This window comes from Mytilus trossulus, chromosome 6 (assembly GCF_036588685.1).
Source record: "Mytilus trossulus isolate FHL-02 chromosome 6, PNRI_Mtr1.1.1.hap1, whole genome shotgun sequence".
NCBI classification, from domain to species: Eukaryota; Metazoa; Mollusca; class Bivalvia; order Mytilida; family Mytilidae; genus Mytilus; species Mytilus trossulus.
The window spans coordinates 22508022-22532912 of NC_086378.1; the positions used below are offsets into that span (position 1 = coordinate 22508022).

Genomic DNA, 24891 nt, shown 5'->3' on the forward strand with positions numbered 1-24891 from the left:
GTTCCCTTTTTAATTTTCTTTGATCTTGAAATGGAAAAGCATATCCAGTTCTTTAAACAGATCATTAACCTAAACGTGCAGTTCAGTTGTACTATCTTTCATGTAAGGTATAATATTCATTTGACAAGAGAACGGAACAAAAGTACCACAGACATTTAAAAAAAAGTTTTTACACAGCATAACGCTCGTGTTGAACTATGGGATAATACAAACATTTGTCCGTTTTTATATGTGATTCTAATGTCGATAATAAAATTAACGATACCAATTTTCTTGCACCGGATGAGCATTTCGACAATACATGTCTCTTCAGTGATGCTCGTGGCCAAAATATTTGAAATCCAAAGCTTATATAAAAGATGAAGAGCTATAATCCAAAAGGTCCAAAAAGTATAGCCAAATCCGTGAAAGGAATCAGAGCTTTGCATGAGGGAGATACATTCCTTAATTTATAATAATTTCTATCATTTTGTAAATTTTAATAAAACAAAAAATCCGTGTTTTGTCTGTTGCAATGCGTTTCCCTCGGTTTTAGTTTGTTACCCCGATTTTGTTTTTTGTCCATGGATTTATGAGTTTTGAACAGCGGTATACTACTGTTGCCTTTATTCATGCCAGTACCGAAGTACTGGCTACTGGGCTGGAGATACCCTCGGGGACTAATAGACCACCAGCAGAGGCATCGACCCAGTGGTAGTAATCAAATAAAGCTATCCTTGAAGAGATTGTTACCATTTGATTAATGTTTTACAACGCTTGCATATGTACATTCTGGTCTTTGAACAGACACAATTAAAATAACAAATGAACAAAAAGAGATTACAGACAATAATACCCCAAGTGGTGCAGGATAGATTAACATATTATTTATAAATGATTAAAGTATCGTGAAGCTACGTTGAATCTGAAGGTTAATTATTTTTTATTCCAGTACATAAAGCAGAACTTTTAAACACTATTTTTTCAAATATAATTTATATTGAGTCTGAGATTCAAATAATGTACCAGCACCCCTTTTTCTCCCCAAAATTCAAAATGGAGGAATTGATTATACATACAATAAAATTATTGGCCGAATATCAATACACAACTGTATTAAACCACCAGGTTATGATGGTGTTTCCCTAGAATTCAAAATGGTGGTATTGTCAAACAGCTTACTTCGTTTTTCATTATTTCGTCGCATCTCAAAAGATTTCATGTGCAAGGAAAATTCAAAATATCAATCAGTTTTTAAAGAAGCATTTTAAATTATAATATTGGTACCTTTGATAAGTATTTACACCACTGGGTCGATGCCACTGCTGGTGGACGTTTCGTCCCCGAGGGTTTCACCAGCCCAGTAGTCACACTTCGGTGTTGACAAGAATATCAATTATAGGGTAACTTTTATAAACTTTTTGTTACAAAACTTAGAATTTTTCGACAAACTAAGGATTTTCTTATTCCAGGAATAGACTACCTTTTGCACAACCTTTAGGAATTTTTGGTCCTCAATGCTCTTCAATTTTTTACTTGTTTGGCTTTACAACTATTTTGATCTGAGCGTCACTGATGAGTCTTGTGTAGGCGTAAAGCGCGTCTGGCGTTTGCATTATAATCCTGGTACCTTGGATGACTATTTGACAAAGCGTCTAAGTAAAAGTTGATAAACCAGGGGTATTTCAATGAATGTGTCCTTTTTTTCTAAATAAGTTCATTGAAAGATACCAAAATCTTGTTGGTAAATATTCCTTATCAACTAAATATCACAAATAATACACGATGGACTTTACGTAATGTTTGATACTGTACCCATATTTTTTACATTTTTACTTATTATGTCTGTTTGTTTTGTTCTTACACTTCTTAAAAGTATTTGATTTAAAAATTAGTTTAAAATTGAATGAATGTATAATTGGCTTGTACGGTATTGTATAAACTCTCTTACTTGAGAGTTATATAAATCGTGTTAGATTGTTACATTATTATATTTTTCTTCAAAAGATGTTTCCGGTATTGTATGCAATGTTTAACAAACTTTTAGTTTTCCTGAACTCCTACGAACCAGATTTGTTGGTGTTAATAACTTGTTTATTTCTCGTATATACTTCCTTTACGAAATACGTATACCCAGTGATTTAATTAACGGATGATTGATTTTATCATAAAATTTATTATTAAATGTCTTTATACTTTTGTATTTCTTTAAAGATTGGTACATGAACCATGTCATGATGTTCGTCACCTAAGTTTTATTTTTATATCATTGTGATTGGCTAAGATATATGTTTCGTTAGCCAGTAGTCAGCTCGTTTCTAATGGCTGTTTCTTTTGTCCTTTTAAATTATCTGTAACAAATCTTCTATGTCCTGGTGGCAGGCACTATATAAATGTAAGCTGAGAGAGAGATGAAACCAAAGAAGAAGAACAGACACTGCAATCATGAAGTAAGATAGTTATTTTTTTTTTAATTATTTTAGAACAATTTGCTAGTAACTTATGAGTTTTTGCATTTGCATTCGCTACTAAATGAGTATTTTACGTATTGAAATTGAACAAGCCTATTTTAAATGTTGAATTTGATATTGCTTATTTCAATTATATTTTACTTTTTAATGGAAATGTTTATCACTTATGTTAGGTTACAGATTTTATTCATGGTATTGGAGTGAGCTAAAGGTTTCTTTTAACTGAATTTTCGGAGTGAATTTTTCATGTTTTAAAATTTTTAGGAAATGCTGTTTACTGAACATTTCATCTACTCATATTTTTTATTTATTAAATTGAGTAACCTGGTGTTGCGCTACATTTAAAAAAAAAATTAAAGACATGCATCTACCGAAATTAGCATAGAATAAACAAGAATCGGAGCTCTCGAGAGTAAAAATTACTATTATGGTGATAAAAAATGTTCATAATTATTAAATCTTATATTTTCGTTTTTAAAGTATATTTTTGAATCTATGATTATGTATTTTTTTTTAATTTGAATAATTTAATTTTATTAAATAAAATCTAGAATTTCGTAAACAGAATAAATTATATATCAATATACTAAATAAATAAATGATTGGGAATATGTTAAAGTAATAAAAAGTCAAGAGAATTTCAGAACGCAATTTGGTTCCGAACAATATCTATCACGCTTTGTGCATGCAGACTACACGCGGCCTTCACGTGATTTTACTATTTTTAGAATAATTGCATAGTAACCAAATGCACTTGATTCAACCTTTACTAATTATGCAACATTTTTGACCTGGTCGTGATTAATGTCCTATAATAAGAACCCATGCAGCTTTCACCTGATTCTCTATTTATAGAAAAATGTCCGAGTAACCTGTCCATATGAACTTGATTGATTCTTATCATGTTATTTATATGGGAGCGCCTAAATAAATATCTTATTAACAGAATTTAAAGTGTCAGAAATTATATTAATTTATTTATGGCATCTTAAACTGTAAATGCATACTATACGCTTTAATACCCCAATATGAAAAAATAAAGGCTAATAGGGTGGTAAAGTATAAAGAAATTTTAACAAAATAATTAAACAAAAATAAAGAATACAGACCAATGACATCATAATGGGAAGGATACAGAAATTCGCAACTTCCATTGAAACACTCTTTAGGCAACAGTTGCTATTAGCTCATTGGTGAAGGTCGAAAATGCTTCATTTTACATATTTTTTAAAGCAACTTCTAAATATAATGCGTTTGGTTTCGCTCATTGTTGAAGCCCGTAAATGCTTCACTTTTCATATTTTTTCAACAAATTCTAACTAAATATAATGCATTTGATTTTCTCATTGTTGAAGGCCGTAAATGATTCACTTTTCAAATTTTGCTGTGTCCATATCAACGGCAGCCATTTTGACCTTTTTCAAAAGAGATGTCAAAAACATTTCACTTAAGTCTAATATTCTGTCAGAACATGCTACTTTTACGTTGTTTCCCCAAAGGTTTCACTTTTTTTGCTGCATGCAAACTCCAAGCAGCCTTCACTTGATTTTCAGAATTTAGAGATTGAAAAATCCCGATGTATCCGAGTATTTAAGAACAATCCCGAAACAACAGAATGAACTTTCGTCAGGCTTTATTATATATCAATATACTAAATAAATAAATGATTGGGAATATGTTAAAGTAATAAAAAGTCAAGAGAATTTCAGAACGCAATTTGGTTCCGAACAATATCTATCACGCTTTGTGCATGCAGACTCCACGCGGCCTTCACGTGATTTTACTATTTTTAGAATAATTGCATAGTAACCAAATGCACTTGATTCAACCTTTACTAATTATGCAACATTTTCGAACAATTCACTAGAAAATATTTCAATAGATTCTAAAATTTATATTGTAAATATACACACTGCAGTTATCAATAGATAAATAAAAAAATAACTTGTACCCTTTAATACATCCAATCACAGCGTTCTTAAGTTGACTTCCTTCGCCCTGTCTTGGGTACACAAAAGGCCAACCTAATGCTGGGAAAATGTAATACTTCCGTTTTCCCTATACATCAAGCATCATGAAATTGAACATTATGTCCAGAACTATACGAATGAAAATTATAATTGATCCAAATTTTATTCAGATTGTACTACATGTATAAAGAAACCGAAGTTTTTTTTTCGATTTATTTACATAAACTTATTAAATCAGCTGCAGCATTACTATTATATGTAGACCTTCATTGCATAAAACAATGATAATAACATTGTATATTGATATAAACGATCAAACTTGTAAATAAATATCAAAATAAATTAATTTTAAGTTCACATGAATTCCGACGAGTCGGTTTGGGAGCTGTGGTACAGTTGTTTTCGTTTGTTCATGACTGTCACAATTGTTTTTCGTTTATTGTTTTGTTAAAAGTGGAGGCTGTTGGATTTTCTCGCTTGAGTTGTTTTGCCGTTTTCATGTGGGTGCTTTTTATAGTCAACTAAACCGTATGCGTTTTTAAGAAGGCCGTACAGTGGCCTATACTTTCATATTTCCGCCAAAAAAATATATAGTCTGCATAGTTAATTTCATTTTTTTTTACCAGCCGTGAATACTAAAATATAGCAATGGTCTCTGTATTCGTTATTGTCTCATTTTACCTTAATGGTTTATTAAAAAGTAAAATTATTGGTTGTTTAGAAAATAACAAAAACAAATAAAGAAGTAGTGATCTTGATAAGTATATTTATGTACTCATTCCGTGTTTTGTCAAGAGATTTATGTTTCTTTTTAAATGAAGCGGTAGCTCCCGAAGCATATTGTAGGGAGCAAGCGTTTCATTAAAAAAAAGAAATTTATTGAATGTGGTGTGTACCAGATCAAATTATTTTTGATAAATTTACATTCATATATGTTTGTATTAACTATTCATTTGAAATTACGTCCATGAAAATTGGGAAGGGGTATGGTATTTGTATACTCATGTGTCATTTAAATGGTAAACTCAGTATAATAATCTACTGTTGATAATATTAATTGAAAATCAAATATTTGCACAACAGGATCGTTACAGTGTGTATAGTTTTTCTGGTATCGGTAAATGCACGACAGGAAAGTAAAGGGTTGGATTTGGAAAGGCTGCAAGGTGCAATAAAAAACAGCCAAATTTTTACTGGAGGATTAGAGAATACTAAAAAGATAGAAGGAGAAAAAACAGCATTTAAATTACCAAGCGAAGAAACAATAAAAATATTAACAGAAGAAGCGATTACCAAATTCAACAAAACTGAGCAGGAAAATAAACGGTTCTTTGAAAACAGTAAGTGTAATTGATTAAAAATATTTACGATTTTCGATGTAAGTAAAAATTAATCTTGTAAAACAATCTAGCCTCTTATAGCTGACTATGCAGTATGGGATTTGCTCATTGTTGAAGGCCGTACGGTGACATATAGCTGTTAATTTCTGTGACATTTGGTCTTTTGAGAAGAGTTGTCTCATTGGCAATCATACCACATCTTCTTTTTGTCCCAATGGCAATCATACCACATCTTCTTTTTAATATTAATTGACATCGCTATTTCATCATACAGGTACTCTTTGCTATAGAAGCCGATCGTTTTTTTATGTAAATTTTAATAATCATTTTTGTATAAGGATTTTATAAATTAGGCACGTTTATTTAGATCAGAACTTTATCACTAAAGAACTAATTTAATGTAGTCACTTTTAGATCTATATACCGGATTATTATTATCTCCTGTTCGTGTTTTCAAGCCAATATTTGATAGCTTTTAGTATTTTTAAAAGTTCTTTTCTTATTGCTACAGAAATTGATAAACCAAATCTTGAGACGCCAATGTTTGGACCTCACATGCTAACAGATAAAAGATCTTTAGAAATAAACAAACCTGGGCAGATAATTGCAGAGACCACAGAAGCTATAGTACAAACAGTAAGAGGAAAACAAGAACGCAAATCTCTGTAAGTTGTCATAATTCGTCCAAAACACTTTGGTCGTCAAAGATTGTATTACTTCTAAATTAAAATGACTGTTGAATTTCTGATTGAGAAATAAAATGAATGAGAATGGAAATGGGGAATGTTTCAAAGAGACAACAACCCGACCATACAAGAAACAACAGCAGAAGGTCACCAACAGGTCTTCAATGCAGTGAGAAATTCCCGCACACGGAGGCGTCCTCAGCTGGCTAATGCCGCTACAAGGCAGGCTATCACTCGGTACCGCAAAGTTGAAAGGAATTTATTCAAGTTGCAATATTTGTTTCCCAATCCACTAAAAATAGATATGTTTAAACTAACAGTTGGAGACACAACAAATATCTTGCACAAATATCAAAATCGGTCGGAAAGGGCTTGACTTATCAGTTCTACACAGTCATAATGAATAAAAGAAACACACAAGAATAACACTGACCAAAACAAAAAACTTTAGAAAACAAGCACTAATATAAGGGAACTGAGTCAATAGCAACAAGTTCAAAGCTTATTTCAACTTAGATATCAATTAAAACACATCATACAGAAGAAGAAATGTAATAAAAGAAACAAAATGACAGAGATGGAGATTTGACTGAAATTTTGAAATGTACAGTTTTGATAGTAGGTTTTTATAAAGCTATTCATTCATTTTATTTTATATTTTTTTTCCTTGCTTTTTATTCAAATTTTAATATAATTTGCATTTATCTTTTTTTTTTTTATAAATTTAGAAGTTCCCAAGATCGAAAAGAAATATTCGATATAATTCAGGGACTTAAGGGACTTCGAAAAATCCCTCAATGTCCATATTTAGCTGCAATCGACTGTTCCTCAGCTGTTAATTTTAGAACAAATGACGGATCTTGTAATAATTTGGCGAATCCTTATTGGGGAAAATCTAGCACACCGTTTGAGAGATATCTTACTCCTGAGTATGAAGTTCAAGGTAAATTTAATTGGTCTTTCGGCTCTACTTCTAGTTTTTTTCCATTTGATTCCTATTCCAGATTTGAGTAATATCTTGAAAAATAGTTAATAAAGGAAGCAACTAGCTGCTAAAAATGTCAGAATGGTAGATTGGTTAATTCAGTGCACTGTTGGACCTATAAAGCAGTGTTCTAACGGAGCGTATGATATACTAAGTCTTATTCTTAAAACATCGATAGATGAAAAAATAGAACCCACATTATTTGACGGTGAACTAGATCACGCTAAGTAGCAACTCTTCTGAAAACTGGAAGTTCAAATGGCATAAACAAATAACGTATGGTGGTTAAGATACAACATTTGGGCTAAAATAGTTTTTGCATGTGCTCACACACGTACAATTTTCCCGTGATCGCTGGTCATGAAGAAGCTTCTTATCTTTATTTTCCACGCAAGTTTCAAATATAAACATATATAAGCACGTTACTTGAAATCATGTCTTAAATTCTGCAGAGGATATTGATAATGCAGAAAATCAAATTATTTATGGCTAGTAGTCCGCAACTACTATATAAAGGACAAATAATTTAAGCAACGTCATTTTAAAACGTTCCAGGTGTATTAATCAATTAATCAAAAAACCTGTTGCATATATATGCATCTCTACGCAGACAAATGAAATTACATGATTGTAGACATTGGCTGCATATTGATACATAAGGGCGCGCTAAAATTTATAGCGTTTAAAGTAAAAAAAAATATATCAATATAAATCTTTACTTGTATGTACATACAGGTACAAACTTACCAAGAATAACCGGTGTAAGCGGTTCCGCTTTACCGGGAGCAAGAGAAATCAGTACAACCGTACACACTGCCAGTGTTGCTCCTGATCACCTTACCCCTCCATTAAGTTATTTTATGATGCAGTTTGGGCAGTTTCTTGATCATGACATTACAAAGACAGCAATCTCAAAAGGTAAGGATTAGGTTACTGATAAGTAGTTATAAGGTAGTTGTCTGCAAGACAAAGCAGAGTTATAAGGCATGTGGCCTTAGAATGCAATCGACACCACTGCTTATCTTAAACGATTAGATGAAAAGGGTTCGTTAATTTAATACTGGAACTACTACAATTTAGATAAATGAAAATGATTTGTAGTTTGTTAACACCTAGATTCTTCTAACTCATCTTTACAATAGTATATCATGCATATTATCTGCTCTTTGGTCGGGTTGTAGTCTCTGTGACAGCTCCCCCATTCTCATCCTCAATTTTGAAGGCTATAGTGCACAACCAACGTGCAAAAAAGAAGAAATGGTTTGATTGTCAATGAGACAACTCTTCACAAGAGACCAAATAACACAGCAACTAACAATTATAGGTCACAGTACGGCCTTCAACAATGAGCAAAGCCAATGGCCATTGGTTGTTCTCTTTTTATTTACGATGATCTTGATTTAATCCCATGATCAGGGCCACATTTGCAGACGTGAATGTCTAGCCAAAAGGTTTGTACTTTCATTATTTATCAAATTTGTTTATATGAAACACATATTTCTATCCCTGAGATATTCTTGTATATATTTTAAGGTTATGCAGACAGTAACATACAATGTTGTGAAAACCCTTTCCGAAGGTAAGAAGAGTGCACATTAGATTCTGAACTTTTCTGGTTTATACAAACATTAAATGGTATTGTTAACACCTTCATTGTTGGACCCCATGACGATTAATTTAAAGTATTTATAAATGTTATTGAGAAACAATGGGCAATGATGGAGTGGATTCAAAATATCAGCAAATGAGTAGGTTCAGTAAGACCCCTTTTTGGCCCCAAAATAGAGCAGTTTGACAAAATTGTGAAAATGTTATCTTTTAGCTCTTTATTGGAAAGAAGAATGCTTCTACATACATATGGGCTGTTTTTGACAATATAATGCACATATATCGGGTACATATACTAGGATCATAAAGTCATGCTAAATATCTGAAATCTTCACATTATTGAGATGAAAGTTGTATATGATGATAATACATAACATGTATGAAGGTTGAGGATGAACACGGATGCGGCCACTTTCATTTTTGACAAAAACTAACTGAAAAGTGACGTTTTTTTGGGGCATATTTGATAGTTTTTTCCTATTTAAGCTTGAATCGGAGCGTTTTTAATGACTAAATCAGTTAGAATCTTTCACATTAACTAACTGAATCAATTGCAATAGACACTTAAGTGTTTAAAAAGTGTACAGAATCTTTCGTTAGATGAACCTGAAACTTTGAGGCCAAAATCGGTCCTTACCGGACCTTCTCCTTTAACAATAACGTTGGGGTCATCTGCATGGCTCATATCTTACTGATCGTAAATATAGGACTGTTCCTAACAAGGGTCCTTTGTTAGGTAAAGTTCATTTATTTATATGCCAAATTGTCAATCATGAATATAAAATATTGAAATCAGATTAAAGTATACATTTGTATTTCATTTACATGGCAATTTATACATGTAACTATTTTTCCATTTACTAAAATATTTGAAAATAATGCATAAATGTCTAAACTTTGATAGATTAACTAAAACACCAATTTTGGATTGTTCATTTGGTGAGTAGTACTATAGATATTATATTGGTGTAATAATCTTTTTTTGAAACTTAAATATTATCAACAATTTTGTAGTGACTGTTTTCCTATAAATGTACCTTTAGCCGATCCATTTTACATGGGGAATATAGACTGTCTTAATTTTGTTAGATCAACTGCAACACCAAATTTGGATTGTTCATTTGGTGAGTAGTACTATAGATATCACATTGGTGAAATAATTCTTTTTTGAAACTTTTAAAAAAACCGTTAATGATGTAGTTTTGCTTCTTCACAAAGATAAATGTGGTATATTTATAAAACCAAAGCCAAATAAAGTTTCAACAGAAGTGACAAAATCGTCTGATATAATTTATGTTAAGGGAAGTAACAACCTTAATTTACAGCCGATTGAAATATGTGTGTAGATAAAAGAAATTAATATCTTTGATTAGTTTGCTTGCTAGCTGAACTGTGACGTCATTATTAAATTATGTAAACTACCCTCCTTTGAGATTAGACTAGTCCGACAGATAACCAATATATCTGTCTGTAGGACTAGATTTCTTCGAAAGGAGGGTAGACTTGTGTACCATACCTAATAATGACTTCACGGTTCATCTAACAAGCAAGTATGGCATTTGCGCCGATTTTGAAAATGTTCATTCTTTCATTTGCGCCGATTTCATTTTTTCATTTGCGCCGATTTATATTACAGGTAAGTTACAGGTAAGTTAATACTTTTACATGTAAATTCCAGGGAATACAAAGAAAGTCAATTTATATAAAAAAGCTAGAATACTATTTTAGACCTACCTTTTACAAGCAACTAAAGATAAATTTAATATAGAAAGTACAGCCCAATTTGTCTGCTATGCAAACTTGAGGAAGAAAACCTTCAACATGTTCAAACTAGATGTACATCTCTGGAAGAGTCCGAAGGACTTTTTATGCCCCATTAAACTTAACAAAATAGAAAAACATTAGGCCGATTGTTTAATGCAGAAAACTAGACGTGGGTTCTACACTTTCAAACGGCAGTAATTTCTTAAATGCGGTTGTATCAATTTCTGGGAATTTGTGTGATAAATTACATCAACTTAACTCAGAGCAATGCTCTATCATTATAAAAATTTATCATTCATCACATGGAATTGAACTTTTCTCAATACTTTTCAGAGTTCAATTATATAGATGTTATGATTGATAACTCATAACATGTGTACAACTGTCTAACGGGAGAGGTCCTTAATGATATATGAAAAACAAGAGTTGGCACTAATACCACCTCTTCTTATATCTTTTCACCTGTAATTTACCTCTAATTTACCTGTAAAAAAATTGGCGCAAATGAAAGAAAAAATCGGCTGCAAAGGCGAAACGCCGAACCAAAGATATTACATTCAAACTCAATGCAATCGGCTGTAAATTCAAATTATGTCGGAGGCGTATAGCAGCTGATTGTTCACCTTTCCCCAGGAACTTCGAGACCAAACGTTTCGGAAGACACCACATCAATACTTAAGGACATCAAGACTAAATTTTTTGTCTTATAATAGTCATAATATTCTCTAACGTGAACATTAAAAAGTAATACAAAATACCAATTAAAAAGTTTATTTGTCTGTAATACTCAAACACTCTACTACATGTATATGTACAAACAAAAGGAATGGAAATAACTGTCATTTCCCTTGCATGGTACGGGCATTTACGAAGAAAATGTTTTATTAAATATTAGAGCTACAGTTTCTTTTATATATTTAAACTTTTTATGTTAAAAACTTCAATCATTCCTATATATAGTATTTAATTTTAGTACTTTGATTTCAGATTATCGTCAGCAATTAAACGAATTGACCCATTACATTGATGGGTCCAATGTATACGGATCAAATGATGATGAATTAGCCCAACTGAGAGACGGACTGACAGGTATATTATCACAAATAGATATATATACCGATAATCAGATAAGTGACTAGTCACAATATGAAGCTTTCTGTAGAGTGAACACAGCGAACGAGTTAAAAAAAACACTTCATATTTTGTCAAGCAGCTGATATTTTACAGTATAAATATGATAAAAAGCTGATAATAGATTTATCGGATCGTTTTTGTGTATTTTGCATGATAGAAAATGTCTTTTTACACCAGAAACCCGATGAGTTGATAAGTTCGGGTCAAACTTATCAACGTCGGTTAATTTATTCAGACGTCGGTGATTCGCCTCCCAATATCCGTGGTGTGCGATTTTATGAAGAGCTGAACAGGGTAAAATACAGTCGGAACACTACTAACATCGTAAAATTTTATACGATTTGAATATTATGGAATGTGTTTATATGATTGGTGATTCCAGTTGTGGCTATTGACGTTATTTTCGATATACGACGTTGAACGAACCACTTTCCGTAACCAATGAAAACAAGATGACGGCAATAATAACACAAACCGACTCTACGTTAAAAAAAGATTTCCTTTTTTAAAAGGCGTTTGTTTAATCCTATAATATCTTGTTGGCTGAACTTTGTTAGTCTTATTTTTTTTTTTGGGGGGGGGGGGGGGGGGGGGAGGGGAGAGGTATAAAAATGACTTGTAGATGCTCACAACGTTTATGTATACATACTGGACCCTGCTTTCATTGAGGACTATTTGATGAACTCATAATATAAATATCTCTATTTATTTACCAATTTGTAATTCAAGTCGAAATTTTAACAGTGTGATTCTGTTGTCATGTTGGCGCGTATCCAATGTCTCCGATATTCAGTAAATGTCATCACCATCTCTTATATTGGAATGCAATATTGTTATTATAATGATACAATTTAAATATATCGGATTAATAAGATGAAAGACACCTTCGAACATTTTTCTCTTCATTTTTTACAGGACTGATGAAAACTTCAACTGGAAATAAACTGCCATTAGATACTTCAAATAATTCCGGTTGTGTTTCATCTCAGCCGTGTTTTCTTGCAGGTTTGTTTGACCTTCTTTTTTTTAATTATATAAACATAAGAAATCTATGCTTGCCAAGAAAATTGAAAGGTAGAGAGTTCCAAAATTTAAACAAATATACATAAAAAAGGACGTGACATTTCAAACTCATAAGTCGAAGAAATGCTGACAATGACATATACCAAAATACAAAAAGACAAACAAGTTAACAACACAGTAGATTGAGAATGCGAATACAATCATGGACTGGGGTTGATCGCAAGTGCTTCGGAAAGGTAAGCAGATCCTGCTCTATTGATGGCATCGTCTTGTTGCTCCTGGTAAGTAAAAATTCAATGATAAGTTTCAATTGTACGCTACAATTAATTCATAAGAGTTTAACACGCAAAATAAAGTACGAAGTTGAAGAGCATTGAGGACCCAATATTCCGAAAATAAGATTATCAAATATTTCTCTTTAAAGTTGAAGGAAAACTAGGAACATACACATAAATACAAACTATATGAATATCGTCTAGGTTTTATTACATGGTAACTCGCCAAATTGAAATTATTTTCTAAACATCTTTTTCCCTGGCTAGCATTGATTATGAAAATTTAAGATCAAAGTTGGTAACTCATAAATTTACCCTCTTATTTTGACATACAAACTGAAAGACCTAATTATTTCTCCTTGCCTTAATATTCAGGACCCTTAGTACACATGTAGGTGCTAATACGAGCTTTTATATATTGACTTTTAAGATATCTTATAAATGTTATTCCAAAAGCATGTGGTGTGTGTGCTGAAATCGATATCAAAGACAAAGTTTAATTATTGTGTTTTACTTTATTTAAAAAAAAATGACAATCATAAGTTGAAGTCGTTGATGAAAATGTCACCATATTTTTTTCTTTTCTAATATTTGTAATATTATTGCAGGAGATAAGAGAGCAAACGTAGTACCAGGACTTAGTTCTTTGCACACCATCTGGGTCCGAGAACATAATATAATCGCCAAATATTTGAAGATTAACAACCAGCAGTGGAGCGATGAGGAGGTTTTCAAAAATGCCAGAAAATTTGTTTCAGCAGAAATTCAGCATATTGTCTACAAAGAATTCTTACCTAAGATTTTACATCCATTCTTCATGTTTATATTTGGTTTGAATCCGTTGTCCGCTGGCTATTTCACTGGCTACAATCAAAATGTGAAAGGTATTATCAGAAGCGAATTTTCTACCGCGGCATACAGATTTGGACATAGTTTGTTGAGAGACCATTCTTTCTTTGACAGTACTCCACACACATTACACAACCAATTCAACAACCCTGATCTGGTGCACCAGCCTAACGGTATTGAAGGTTGCACAAGGGGACTTTACAGTCACACATCTCAAGGAATAGATGAACTTTTGACTCCAGAAATAACCAACAAATTATTCCAGACAGCTCCCTTTAATGGAGGTGATTTGGCCGCTTTTAATATACAAAGAGGTCGCGATCATGGAATTCCCCCATATAGTAAAATAGTGGAAGCCTGTTTTGGGTCAGGATATGTTCCAACTAACTTCAATCCGGGTGTTGTCGGAGGGCTTTTATTCCACAGCGCAACTGCAGCATCGAAACTAAGTTCGGCTTATAGGTACTTATAACTTTTCACATAATTTTATTACAAACTTGCAGTAATCTATTTTTCAGCATGCAAAGGCATTTTTCCATTTTCTTGATAGAGCAGTTTTGGGGGGAAAAAACACACCACCTGATGGTGAAGTCCCTATGTTGTGTACATACAAGTGCAATGTATAAGTGTAGATGTGGAAGATTCATTCACTAGGGTAGATGGTATATGTATGCTAAGAATTTAAGAAATGTGAAGTAAGCTACAAAAAAGCTGAAATTGTCTAGTTTGTAACAAATCCTAGTTTGAAGTCGTCGATTTGTCTCAATGTTGAGTGAACAGTAAACATGAAATACCAATTTCAGATCTACAATTTATTTAATTGTATGTGTTTTATTTAGTGAATTCTTAGTAAGGAAACACATTTGATTATAGAGGATTTTAAAGAAATTCAATAGGAGAAAAATATCCTGTTTTTTTACATGCAAATTTAAGCAACGCAAAAAATGAAAAGATTTGTTTTCGTTGATTATTTGTAAATGATAAATTAGTTTCTGAAAACATTGGAAAAGGGTACAAATAAATAAACAAACATTTTTCAAATCCTTTTTGACATAAGATTATTTATCGTATTTTACAGTGACCCCGCAGACATGGATTTATTTACTGCTGGTACTGCAGAAAGCAATCTGCCTGGTATGAGACTTGGTCCAACATTCTCCTGTATCATTGCAGCACAGTTCAAAGCTTTGAAGGATGGAGACCGCTTCTTTTACGAGTCAAACGTGGCTAATCCGTTTACTGTTTCTGAATTGAACAGCATCCGACAAACTACTATGGCCAGAATTATTTGTGAGAACACAGAAATCACAAGTTTACAGAAAGATGTTTTCTACCGTGAGCATCCAATTACGTAAGTGTTTTTTTATGAAATCATCATTCATCTTGGTTCTCTGCATATCCACTATACGGATAGCAATTAAACTCTCGCTGCAATGGGGAACTCGACTAAAACATTGTTATATTTGGCCCGAATGCTTTGTAGTATCTCTGCTCTTATGGAGAAAATGCATTATTTGTACTGTAAATCGTCATTAAGCATGGTCATCTTTTTTGCATGAAATCAAAATGGAAAGCTTAGAAAAAAGCAAGAAAATTTGACGTCACAATTCAATTATGATCAATGATTTAAAACGAGACAAAAGATGATTACAAAATATCATACAGCAGTCAGCGAAAGCCTAAATCAACCAAGTAGTAACCTTTTCAACACAAATGCATTTTTTAAAATTGTTAATTTTACCAAAAAATAACATGACGTAGCACGCCATAATCCCTTTATATACCGATAGCAAAGACTTTTACGGTGAGTTTCTCTCATTGTTTAAGATTTTAAACGGTAAAATGCAATTTAAAACTTTTATCTTTATCCTTTAGTCCTTGGTAGATAATGTCTCCTTGTCTATCATATACAAGTCAACAAAAGACCCATATGTAATGAAATTGAAAACACTGTACCGAAGTAAATAACTGACCTATTGTTCTAATTTTTTGCAGAGTGTAATTTTATCGTCCAAACCATTGTTTTAAAGCAAAAAAATGAAGAAGAAATTTGGAATTTTAGTTATTTCAAAAATCGCATTTTTCAACCCAAAATTCAAAAATCGATGTTTGAACTTTGAACTTTTAAACTTAAACGTTGGTCTGCTTAAATTTTGAATTTTGAATTCCTTTGCAGGTATTTGAATGCTTAATTCTCATTTTCGAAATTGAATGCTAGCATTTATCATCATTTTCCGCAATATAATTTTGACCCCTGTGTCCAATAACTCAGTGTGTTGTTACTTTCCAATTTAGTAAATTCCTTTATATCATATGCATTTGCTTTGTAAATGACTGTTTTTCATCGGATAATTCAGCAGTTTTTCCTTTTAATTATATTTTATGATTAATGTCAGTTCAAACTTGCGTATCGTTTCTTTTGTTGACTAGTATATAACATTTCCGTATGTGCATGTATTAAAACCAATTTCTTGTAACTTTTGTATCTTCTTAGTTCCACATTTCAATTGTTATTGTTTGTCTCAAAACATCTTAGTAAGGAAACACATTTGATTATAGAGGATTTCAAAGAAATTCAATAGGAGAAAAATATCCTGTTTTTTTACATGCAAATTTAAGCAACGCAAAAAATGAATCTTAGTTCCACATTTCAATTGTTATTGTTTGTCTCTTTACAGTAACAAGATAGTAAACTGTGATACTCTACCTTCCTTGAAACTGCCATGTACACCTGTCGATGGTGGCTGGACCAGATGGGTCAGGATTAGCAAATGTTTTGCAAAAAGATATTGTACAAAACCATTACCAAATGACTGTGGCAAACCTTGTGTCGGTACCAGCACAAAATTTCTCTGCATCCTTAATCCTGCTACTCGTGAGCCTGTAAAAGCAAACAGCAAATCTAAGATGTTTTGAGACATAAACATAACTTCGTTTCCACCTTACAATACTTATCTGATGTTTTCAATGTGTATCTCCATTAAAGGATAATCTTAATGAGGTTAACTCAAGTAGTTACTTTTTTTTTAAAAATGGTATCCTAGTATTAAAAGAAACATTTACTTTTCAAGCAAAACAATTGCTGTTTTCACCTTTGTCTTTCTTTCGTTAAAACATTTAATTTGTTATTTCTTACCCTATTTACTTGTATTGCTGAAACACTATACTTATACTAATATACATATTGTATTTATGTTATAAAATAAAGATTATATCGTCAATATTTTTAGATTTTTTTTTTTATAATCTTGAAAGTTATACAAAAAGATTTCATACTCAACATGATAGAAAAAAGACAACTCGTATTTTTTTGCTTATGAAAAATTTGTAATACAAAATATGTATATACAGTGTAGTAGAAATATAAAAAAAATCTCCAATATACATGTACACACTGTCAAATGAACTTTGTATCAAGAAAAGTTAACATTCATTGATTTATTGGTGTTTAACGCCGCTGTCAACACTATCGTGCTATTCGTAGTAGGTTTCTTTATGTGGAGGGAGCTTGAGTGCCCTAAGAAAACCACCGAAATTCGGTAGGAAAAATAAAAACCATATTTTAGTTAAATTGGAGTCGAGAGCACCTGTCCCGTGAGAGATTCGAACTCGAAACTTCTGTTGATGACTGAATTGTGATAAATTAGTTCGATTATTTAGACCACTTGGCAACGGAGGCTCCAAAATATATTTAGGAAAAACTTATTTAATAAACTTGGAAGTTATACAAAAAGATCACATGGTTAACATGATAAAAAATATAATAACTTGTACAATTTTGATTACGGCTAAATGTGTATATAATGCAGGTGTTTTCAAATAGTTCGTTTCTATGCATGATTGCATTTATTTTTGTTCCACTTGAGTGTTCTGTTGTTCCTTGGTTTTCCTGTTATAGCTGAGGTGTTTTATTAATTTTCTCTCAATAGATTTATGACTTTTGAATAGCAGGTATATAACGATTGCCTTTACCTATCACCAGCGGATCGGAATCTCTGCTGGTGGAGAGTCTGTCCCCGAGGATTTTACCAGTCCTGTAGCGGAACATCATTAATAAAATGAGAAAAAATAATATACTGGATGACACGTCGCTCAGGATAAAAGATGTCAATTGGATGTTGTCAAGGACACAACAAATTCGATTATAGCAGGTGTCCCCATGATCATCTTAAAGGATGTAATTAAAATGCCACATGTGCAGTCTTCTGATTCCTAATTATACTATAAAAAATCAGACAAGTTTGTTTATATTCGGCTAAGTATTTTTCAGATTTCAAATATTTTTGATTCTAAAGATTTTCTTATCCCAGGCATAGATTACCTTAGCATTTTTTGGAATTTTGGATTCTCAATGCTCTTCAACTTTGCGTTTCAACAAAACGCGCGTCTGGCGTCCTAAATTATGATTCTGGTACATTTGATAACTAATTAGACATTAATGATAGCTTTCAATATTGCTCTTTTTCAAAATGTAACCGAAAATAATTATACAACCTGTGATTTACTTCAATCTGGTACCCCCTTCCAATGTAACTTGACCACAAAAAGTTACAATACACATAGTCATGAGGATTTAAATTTGTACTGCTTCCAATATTGGTTATGGTATTGAGTGTGCTCTTTGTTGACTGATTTACGTCAGGGAAACTCGACAAAGACTCAATTTTAGAATGAATGACAATCGGTAAATGAAATGATCATAAAATCAACCAATTTCTCTATACACATTTTTATCAGCCTTACCATTCTATTTTTTCAATGAAAGTGCGCATTATAGAAAAAATGATTCATAAATTATCCCATATTGAGTACACTATATCGTCTACAAAGAGAAGACTTTTGGATACGTGTGTTGGTGGCCCAATGACAAAATTCTTGGTGAAGGTATTTTGTCTAGTCCCAGGGTTAGTAATGTCAATAAAACATAATTATTGAACACTTTTGTTCGACGAAACATAAACCGCTGTCACAGAAATTATGCACCATCGGCTGTTTACACCGTGACATTTGATAATCTGTTATTGTCTGTTCAAAAGGCTTTAGAAATTCACCATATCAGAACTTACTTATGCTTCATTCGATTTTCATCATTTAATATTTATATTAATAGGCCCAAATAATTCCGTTTTTTTATTCGAATTCTGTTTTTGTATAGACTAGTTGCAATAATCATGACCATAACTCGACTATTCAAAGTCGTATCAACTACTTCCATAAATGAGTAAAATCGTATTTTTAAGTAAAATTTGTCTATAAAGAATTAGATGCTATCAATATTATAGATATATGAATTTCATATCTTTACATCAAATTTATCCCATTCAAGATTTTCAAACAAAGAAGGTTTAAGAGGCCTTAAAACCTCAAAGATGTGAAATCCAAACATCAAAGTTGTGAAATTTTTTAATCCAAACCTCCATATTGCTTATGTGCATCGTCCAAATACAATAATAGTCCACTTGGTCATGTTATTATCGGCGATATTGGCATCGTAACCAATGAACAACAAAGAGAGTTATTAGACAAGGGACCAAATTATAGAATTCCCCAAAGCATCATCTAGAAAAAAGAACTTCAGGTAACTGATGGATGCAGGTGAGGAATATACGTAGTTCCAGAAGATAAAGCCTCCAATGATATTGTCTTCGTATGTAGAAACCATTTTTTGCAATGTCTAAAAAAAGAGCTTGGAATACATAGTACAACTTGTAATCCTACATATTCTTAAACATCACTTACAAAGGGGGAAATTTAAACATATTATCAAATCGACCCTTCTCTCATTTGGTATTGTCATCAAAGAAAACGAAGTAAATATACCATCATTATACTGAATACTAAAACTTAAAACATACATAGCTGGATCATCAATATGCTCTACTAAACATATTTTTAAAGTGTTGATTACTATTCTTTAAACAGTTAAAGATGACCTTCAAATATATTGTGATGAGATATATCCAACCAGTCGTGTCAATCAATTGTGGATTCTCAAAAAATTCTGAAGAGCTACTGCTACATCTTGGGCATCAATCTCTGCATCTTTGCAGCAACATTGAAGTTTTGTATTTATTAAAAAGTACGAAGTTAAAGAGCATTAATGACCAAAAGTTTCTAAAGGTTTCGCCAAATACAGCTAGGGTAATCTATTACTGAGGTAGAAAATCCTTAGTATTACAAAAATTCAAATCTTTGTTAACAGTTAATTTAAAATTATGACCATATCAATGACAATTCATGTCAACACAGAAGTGCTGCCTTTTGGGCTGGTGATACCTTCGGGGGAATGCAAAATCCACCAGTAGTGGCATCGACCCAGTGGTTGTAAATAAACTCATCATAGATACCAGGATAAGATGGTAATCGTAAATATAAATGACGGTTTTGGGTTATTATAATTCTTATTTTGTAAAGAACCACAGAAAATACAACGAAGTTGATATCATCAAAATGCTGGTCTTTTTAATGGGCAATTTATAAGTTGAGTTTAAAGGATTGATATTTCAATAGACAGTCGATATTCCAATGAGTACTAATTGAGCATCCGCTCTGGACGACTTGGTTTTGTACTCGTTCTGAAACTTTGCAAAATTTTAATTTCAGATATATTGATGATGTCCTAGGTGCTTTTTGTGTTTTGTGTTTTTTGTTTATGTTTATTTGTCTTGAGTTTGTATACAGTGATAAATATTGTAACTATCTTTTGACTTTTTTTTTACCGATTATGTATGTTTTGTTCACGCATCGTTGTCAAAATAACGAAATTTGATAAGACTGTCACAAAAGTGAGAGGTTTAGCGTTATAAAAAAACCAAGTTCAATCCACCATTTTCTACATTTCAAAATGCCTGTACCAAGTCAGGAATATAATAATTGTTGTCCATTCTTTTGATGTGTTTTGTCCTTTGATTTTGCCATTTGATTAGGGACTTTCCGTTTTGAATTTTTCTCGAAGTTCAGTACTTTTGGTGATTGTACTTGTTTCTATAACTGAATAACCCATATTTTAATCAGTACTTGCATCTCATATATCCAAGTGAACTTTTTTCTATGTTGTGATGTTATGCTATTGTTTCAGAAAAAGGGAGAAGGTTTGGATCCATTAAAACGTTTAATCCCGCTGCAAATGTTTGCACCTGTCCTAAGTCAGGAATCTGATGTACAGTAGCTGTCGTTTGTTTATGTAATATATACGTGTTTCTCGTTTCTCGTTTTGTTTATATAGATTATACCGTTGGTTTTCCCGTTTGAATGGTTTTACACTAGTAATTTTGGGGGCCCTTTATAGCTTGTTGTTCGGTGTGAGCCAAGGCTCCGTGTTGAAGGCCGTACTTTAACCTATAATGGTTTACTTTTTAAATTGTTATTTGGATGGAGAGTTGTCTCATTGGCACTCACACCACATCTTCCTATATCTATTGAAATTAATGATACAACTGATATGCAAGAAGGCTGTTTCATACCTTGATATTTTCCTCAATCTCGACACAGATTGGCGACTTTACACTAAAATCTATGACAAACGGAATGATTTCACCTTCCCAATTATCAACTTTCAAATTATCAATTTCCAATTTCTCACCAGTGACATACCCTCTGCTCCGTCGTAAGGTGTTTACATATCTCAATTGATATTATATGATCGTACATATTCACACTTCACGGACTGTTTGTATAGGAGTTGGCTCTTTACGTAGAAACGGCTCCTACAGAGTTATGAGGAGGAAACATTCAGATTGAAAATAACAATCCGCAAATTTGATTGACACCATCATGAATTGGTTGAAATATACGATGTATCTGGCCATAAACTAAAACATTTTACCACGCCTTAGATTGTGGTTAAAAGTCATTTTTTTTAGTATGTCGTCTGTCTACTTAGTACCGAACGAGAACTATTCCCGAATATGACTTTTTTTATCGATTGTGAATTTGCATTGCTATAAGACGTGTCTCTGTATTTTATGCATGCAGGTATTTATTTTTTATGTTTCTGTGTTGGATTATTTGTTATGTGACTGTCTTATCGTTTTCAGTCAAAATTATTATAAAATAGCCTTTTAAATACCGTCATTGTCATGATCATTATTTGTACTGGTACTGTGAATTAATTATATGAAATTCAAGATTATATAATAGTTACAGAAGTGTGTCACTGTTTGTGATGTCCTTTTCTTTCTATGTGGAAGATGTCATAGGTGCTTGAGGACAGGATCCTGTAATGAGCCCCCCATAGTCCCCCCCTTATTATCATAAATCTCAGATTTTTTTAATATATATCACTTATTTGTACCATATATATACTAATATACCATATTTTTACTTTAAATATGCATGTTTACTATCAACGTGAATCTCGACTATAGAGCGCTCTATAGTCGAGATTCACGTTGATAGTAATCATGCATATCTAAAGTAAAAATATGGTATATTAGTATATATATGGTACAAATAAGTGATATATATTAAAAAATCTGTGATTTATGATAATAAGGGGGAGGGACTATGGGGGGCTCATTACAGGATCCTGTCCTCAAGCACCTATGGAAGATGTCCGTTGTTTTTCTGCGGCTTTGCATGTGTTGTCAACTATAATAGCATTTGTCTGTGCCTTGTTCTGTGATTGGTGTTATTGCGTTTGTTTATACTTTACTTATGTCACGTATGTTGTCATTTTAGCGAAATTTTCTAACATTGCAATATTAGCGGGGGGTTGGCTAGCCAAAAAAAATTGTTCAGTCCACTATTTTTTTCTCCTAAAATTGGCTGTACCAAGTCAGGAATATGGCAGTTGTTATCAAATAGATCGTTTCTATGTAGGTTAGCGTTTGTTTTTGTTGTACTTCAGTGTTCCTGTTTTCCCTTATAGTTGATGCGTTTCCCTTGGTTTTAGTTGGTAATCTGGATTTGTTTTCTCCCAATCGACTTTTTTTAACAGCGGTATACTTCTGTTGCCTTTATACAACCAGGGAGGCAGCTACTTGTCATGAATTCACGATTATATTATAAAAGAAATATTTTTTTATGATCCAGAACTGCATACATATTTTGTAGTAATCATGGAATAAAAAACGTTTTTCGTTGTGCGTTCTTCTTTTCTTTTTGATATGCATTTATAATCATAAAGAAGAAAATTTGCAGTAAAAGTGAAGGATTTTTATTTTGAATTTCAAAGACAGTAGGGATTGCGAAGAAATAATATTTCTTGATGTTGATTAGGAAATATTGTTGCTTGCAAATAAACTCATCATAGGTACCAGGATTGAATTTTGTATTCACACCAGACGCGCGTTTCGTCTACAAAAGACTCATCAGTAACGCTCGAATCCAAAAAAAGTTTAAAAGGTGATGCAAATAAAGTCCAGAGTTGAAAAGCATTGATGACCAAAATTCCTAAAAGTTTTGCCAAATACAGCTCAGGTAATCTATTCCTGAGGTAGAAAAGCCTTTAGTATTTCAAAAATTCAAAAGTTTTGTAGACAGTTAATATAAATAAGACCATACCACTGATAATTCATGTCAGAACAGAAGTGCTGACAACTGGGCTTGTATTGCTTTGTGGAATTAAAACTCAACCAGCAGTAGCATCGACCCAGTGGTTAAATAGTGTATGACAACATGGTCTCGTACCATAGGTATGGATTTTTTTCTGAATTTAAAGTATCTAGAAGACATCAAGTGAGTATAGATATATTGGTTACACAGTTTAACAGAGATTTATCTCCCCACCAGCATATAATTTAGAAAAATATAAATTCATGGACAGCATCATTGCTAATTAATTCAAAGTACTGGACCATAAATTAGTGGACAGGGGATCAAAATGTTTGACAAACTGAGCTGCATTTAAAGTATCTAGAAGTCATCGAGTGAGTATAGATATATTGGTTAAACAGTTTAAAGGAGATTTGTCCCCACCAACATAAAATTTAGAAAAAGATAAATTCATGTACAGCATCATTGCTAATTTATTCAAAGTACTGGACCATGAATTAGTGGACAGGGGATAAAAATGTTTGACAAACTGAGATGTAAAGACAGCAATGTTACTGTATAGTAAATATTATTGTCTTTGTAAGAATATCCTATCAAACTTATTTTTACAGAAACTTAACCATTTTGAGGTTGTCATCATCATTAATATTGCCACAAACGCAATCCATATGTCTTGCTTTCCAAGACTTTCATCACAGGCAAGACAAAGACTTTGATTGACTTTTTGCCTGTAAAAACAATTACATTAGCAAAATCCTATATCTTTCCCTCCTTTTGAATCAGACTAGATTTACTTCTTTAGGTCATGTAAAGAAAGCATTCTGAGAGTATTGCATGGCAATACAAAGTTCACTACCGGTTAAAAATTCAATGTACTGGAACAGACTGCTAACCTAATCTTTGATTTGTCATAGTGTAAACTATATAACAAATACCAAATCAATATCTTCAAGCATTACGAAAATGAGTGTAGAAAACTGATGATGTAAGTGAATTTTCAAAATCCACAGACCATAACTCTACAGTTAAATATCAGACCAGAACAGTAACTTGATCTTGAATTATAAACTTGTCATGATAATATTATATATCAAATATCAAATCAATGTCTTCAAGCACAAGGCAAAATGGATTTGGGAAACTGGTATGCCGGACTAACACATAGATAGGTAGACAGATGGAGTGCAAATTTAATGTCCCCTTCCACTTCGTCCATAGGGAACTAACAAAAACATCTGTTCACAGAGAATTAAACAATTTCTGACTACCAACATATTCATATCAACATTATGACAATATAGGAAGATAAAAA

At 32.3% G+C, this 24891-nt stretch overlaps 1 protein-coding gene across 1 annotated transcript; it reads left to right on the forward strand.

Moving 5' to 3' along the window:
- Positions 1-2232: 2232 nt before the first annotated feature.
- LOC134720932 (peroxidasin-like) lies at positions 2233-17108 on the forward strand. Its single transcript, XM_063583512.1, has 12 exons — positions 2233-2429; positions 5504-5760; positions 6272-6425; positions 7175-7389; positions 8167-8349; positions 8965-9010; positions 10054-10163; positions 11791-11892; positions 12853-12942; positions 13844-14546; positions 15163-15435; positions 16763-17108. Exons 1-12 carry the CDS (start codon positions 2425-2427, stop codon positions 16998-17000), a joined length of 2376 nt encoding a protein of 791 aa, XP_063439582.1. The 5' UTR covers positions 2233-2424; the 3' UTR covers positions 17001-17108.
- Positions 17109-24891: the final 7783 nt, after the last annotated feature.

What these genes read in the sequence shown, in the direction of transcription:
- LOC134720932 (XM_063583512.1), top strand. An exon ending in TGTGAAAACCCTTTCCGAAG is followed by an intron (nt 9,011 to 10,053) that starts GTAAGAAGAGTG and finishes ACAATTTTGTAG; the next exon opens with TGACTGTTTTCCTATAAATG. An exon ending in TCAGCCGTGTTTTCTTGCAG is followed by an intron (nt 12,943 to 13,843) that starts GTTTGTTTGACC and finishes ATATTATTGCAG; the next exon opens with GAGATAAGAGAGCAAACGTA.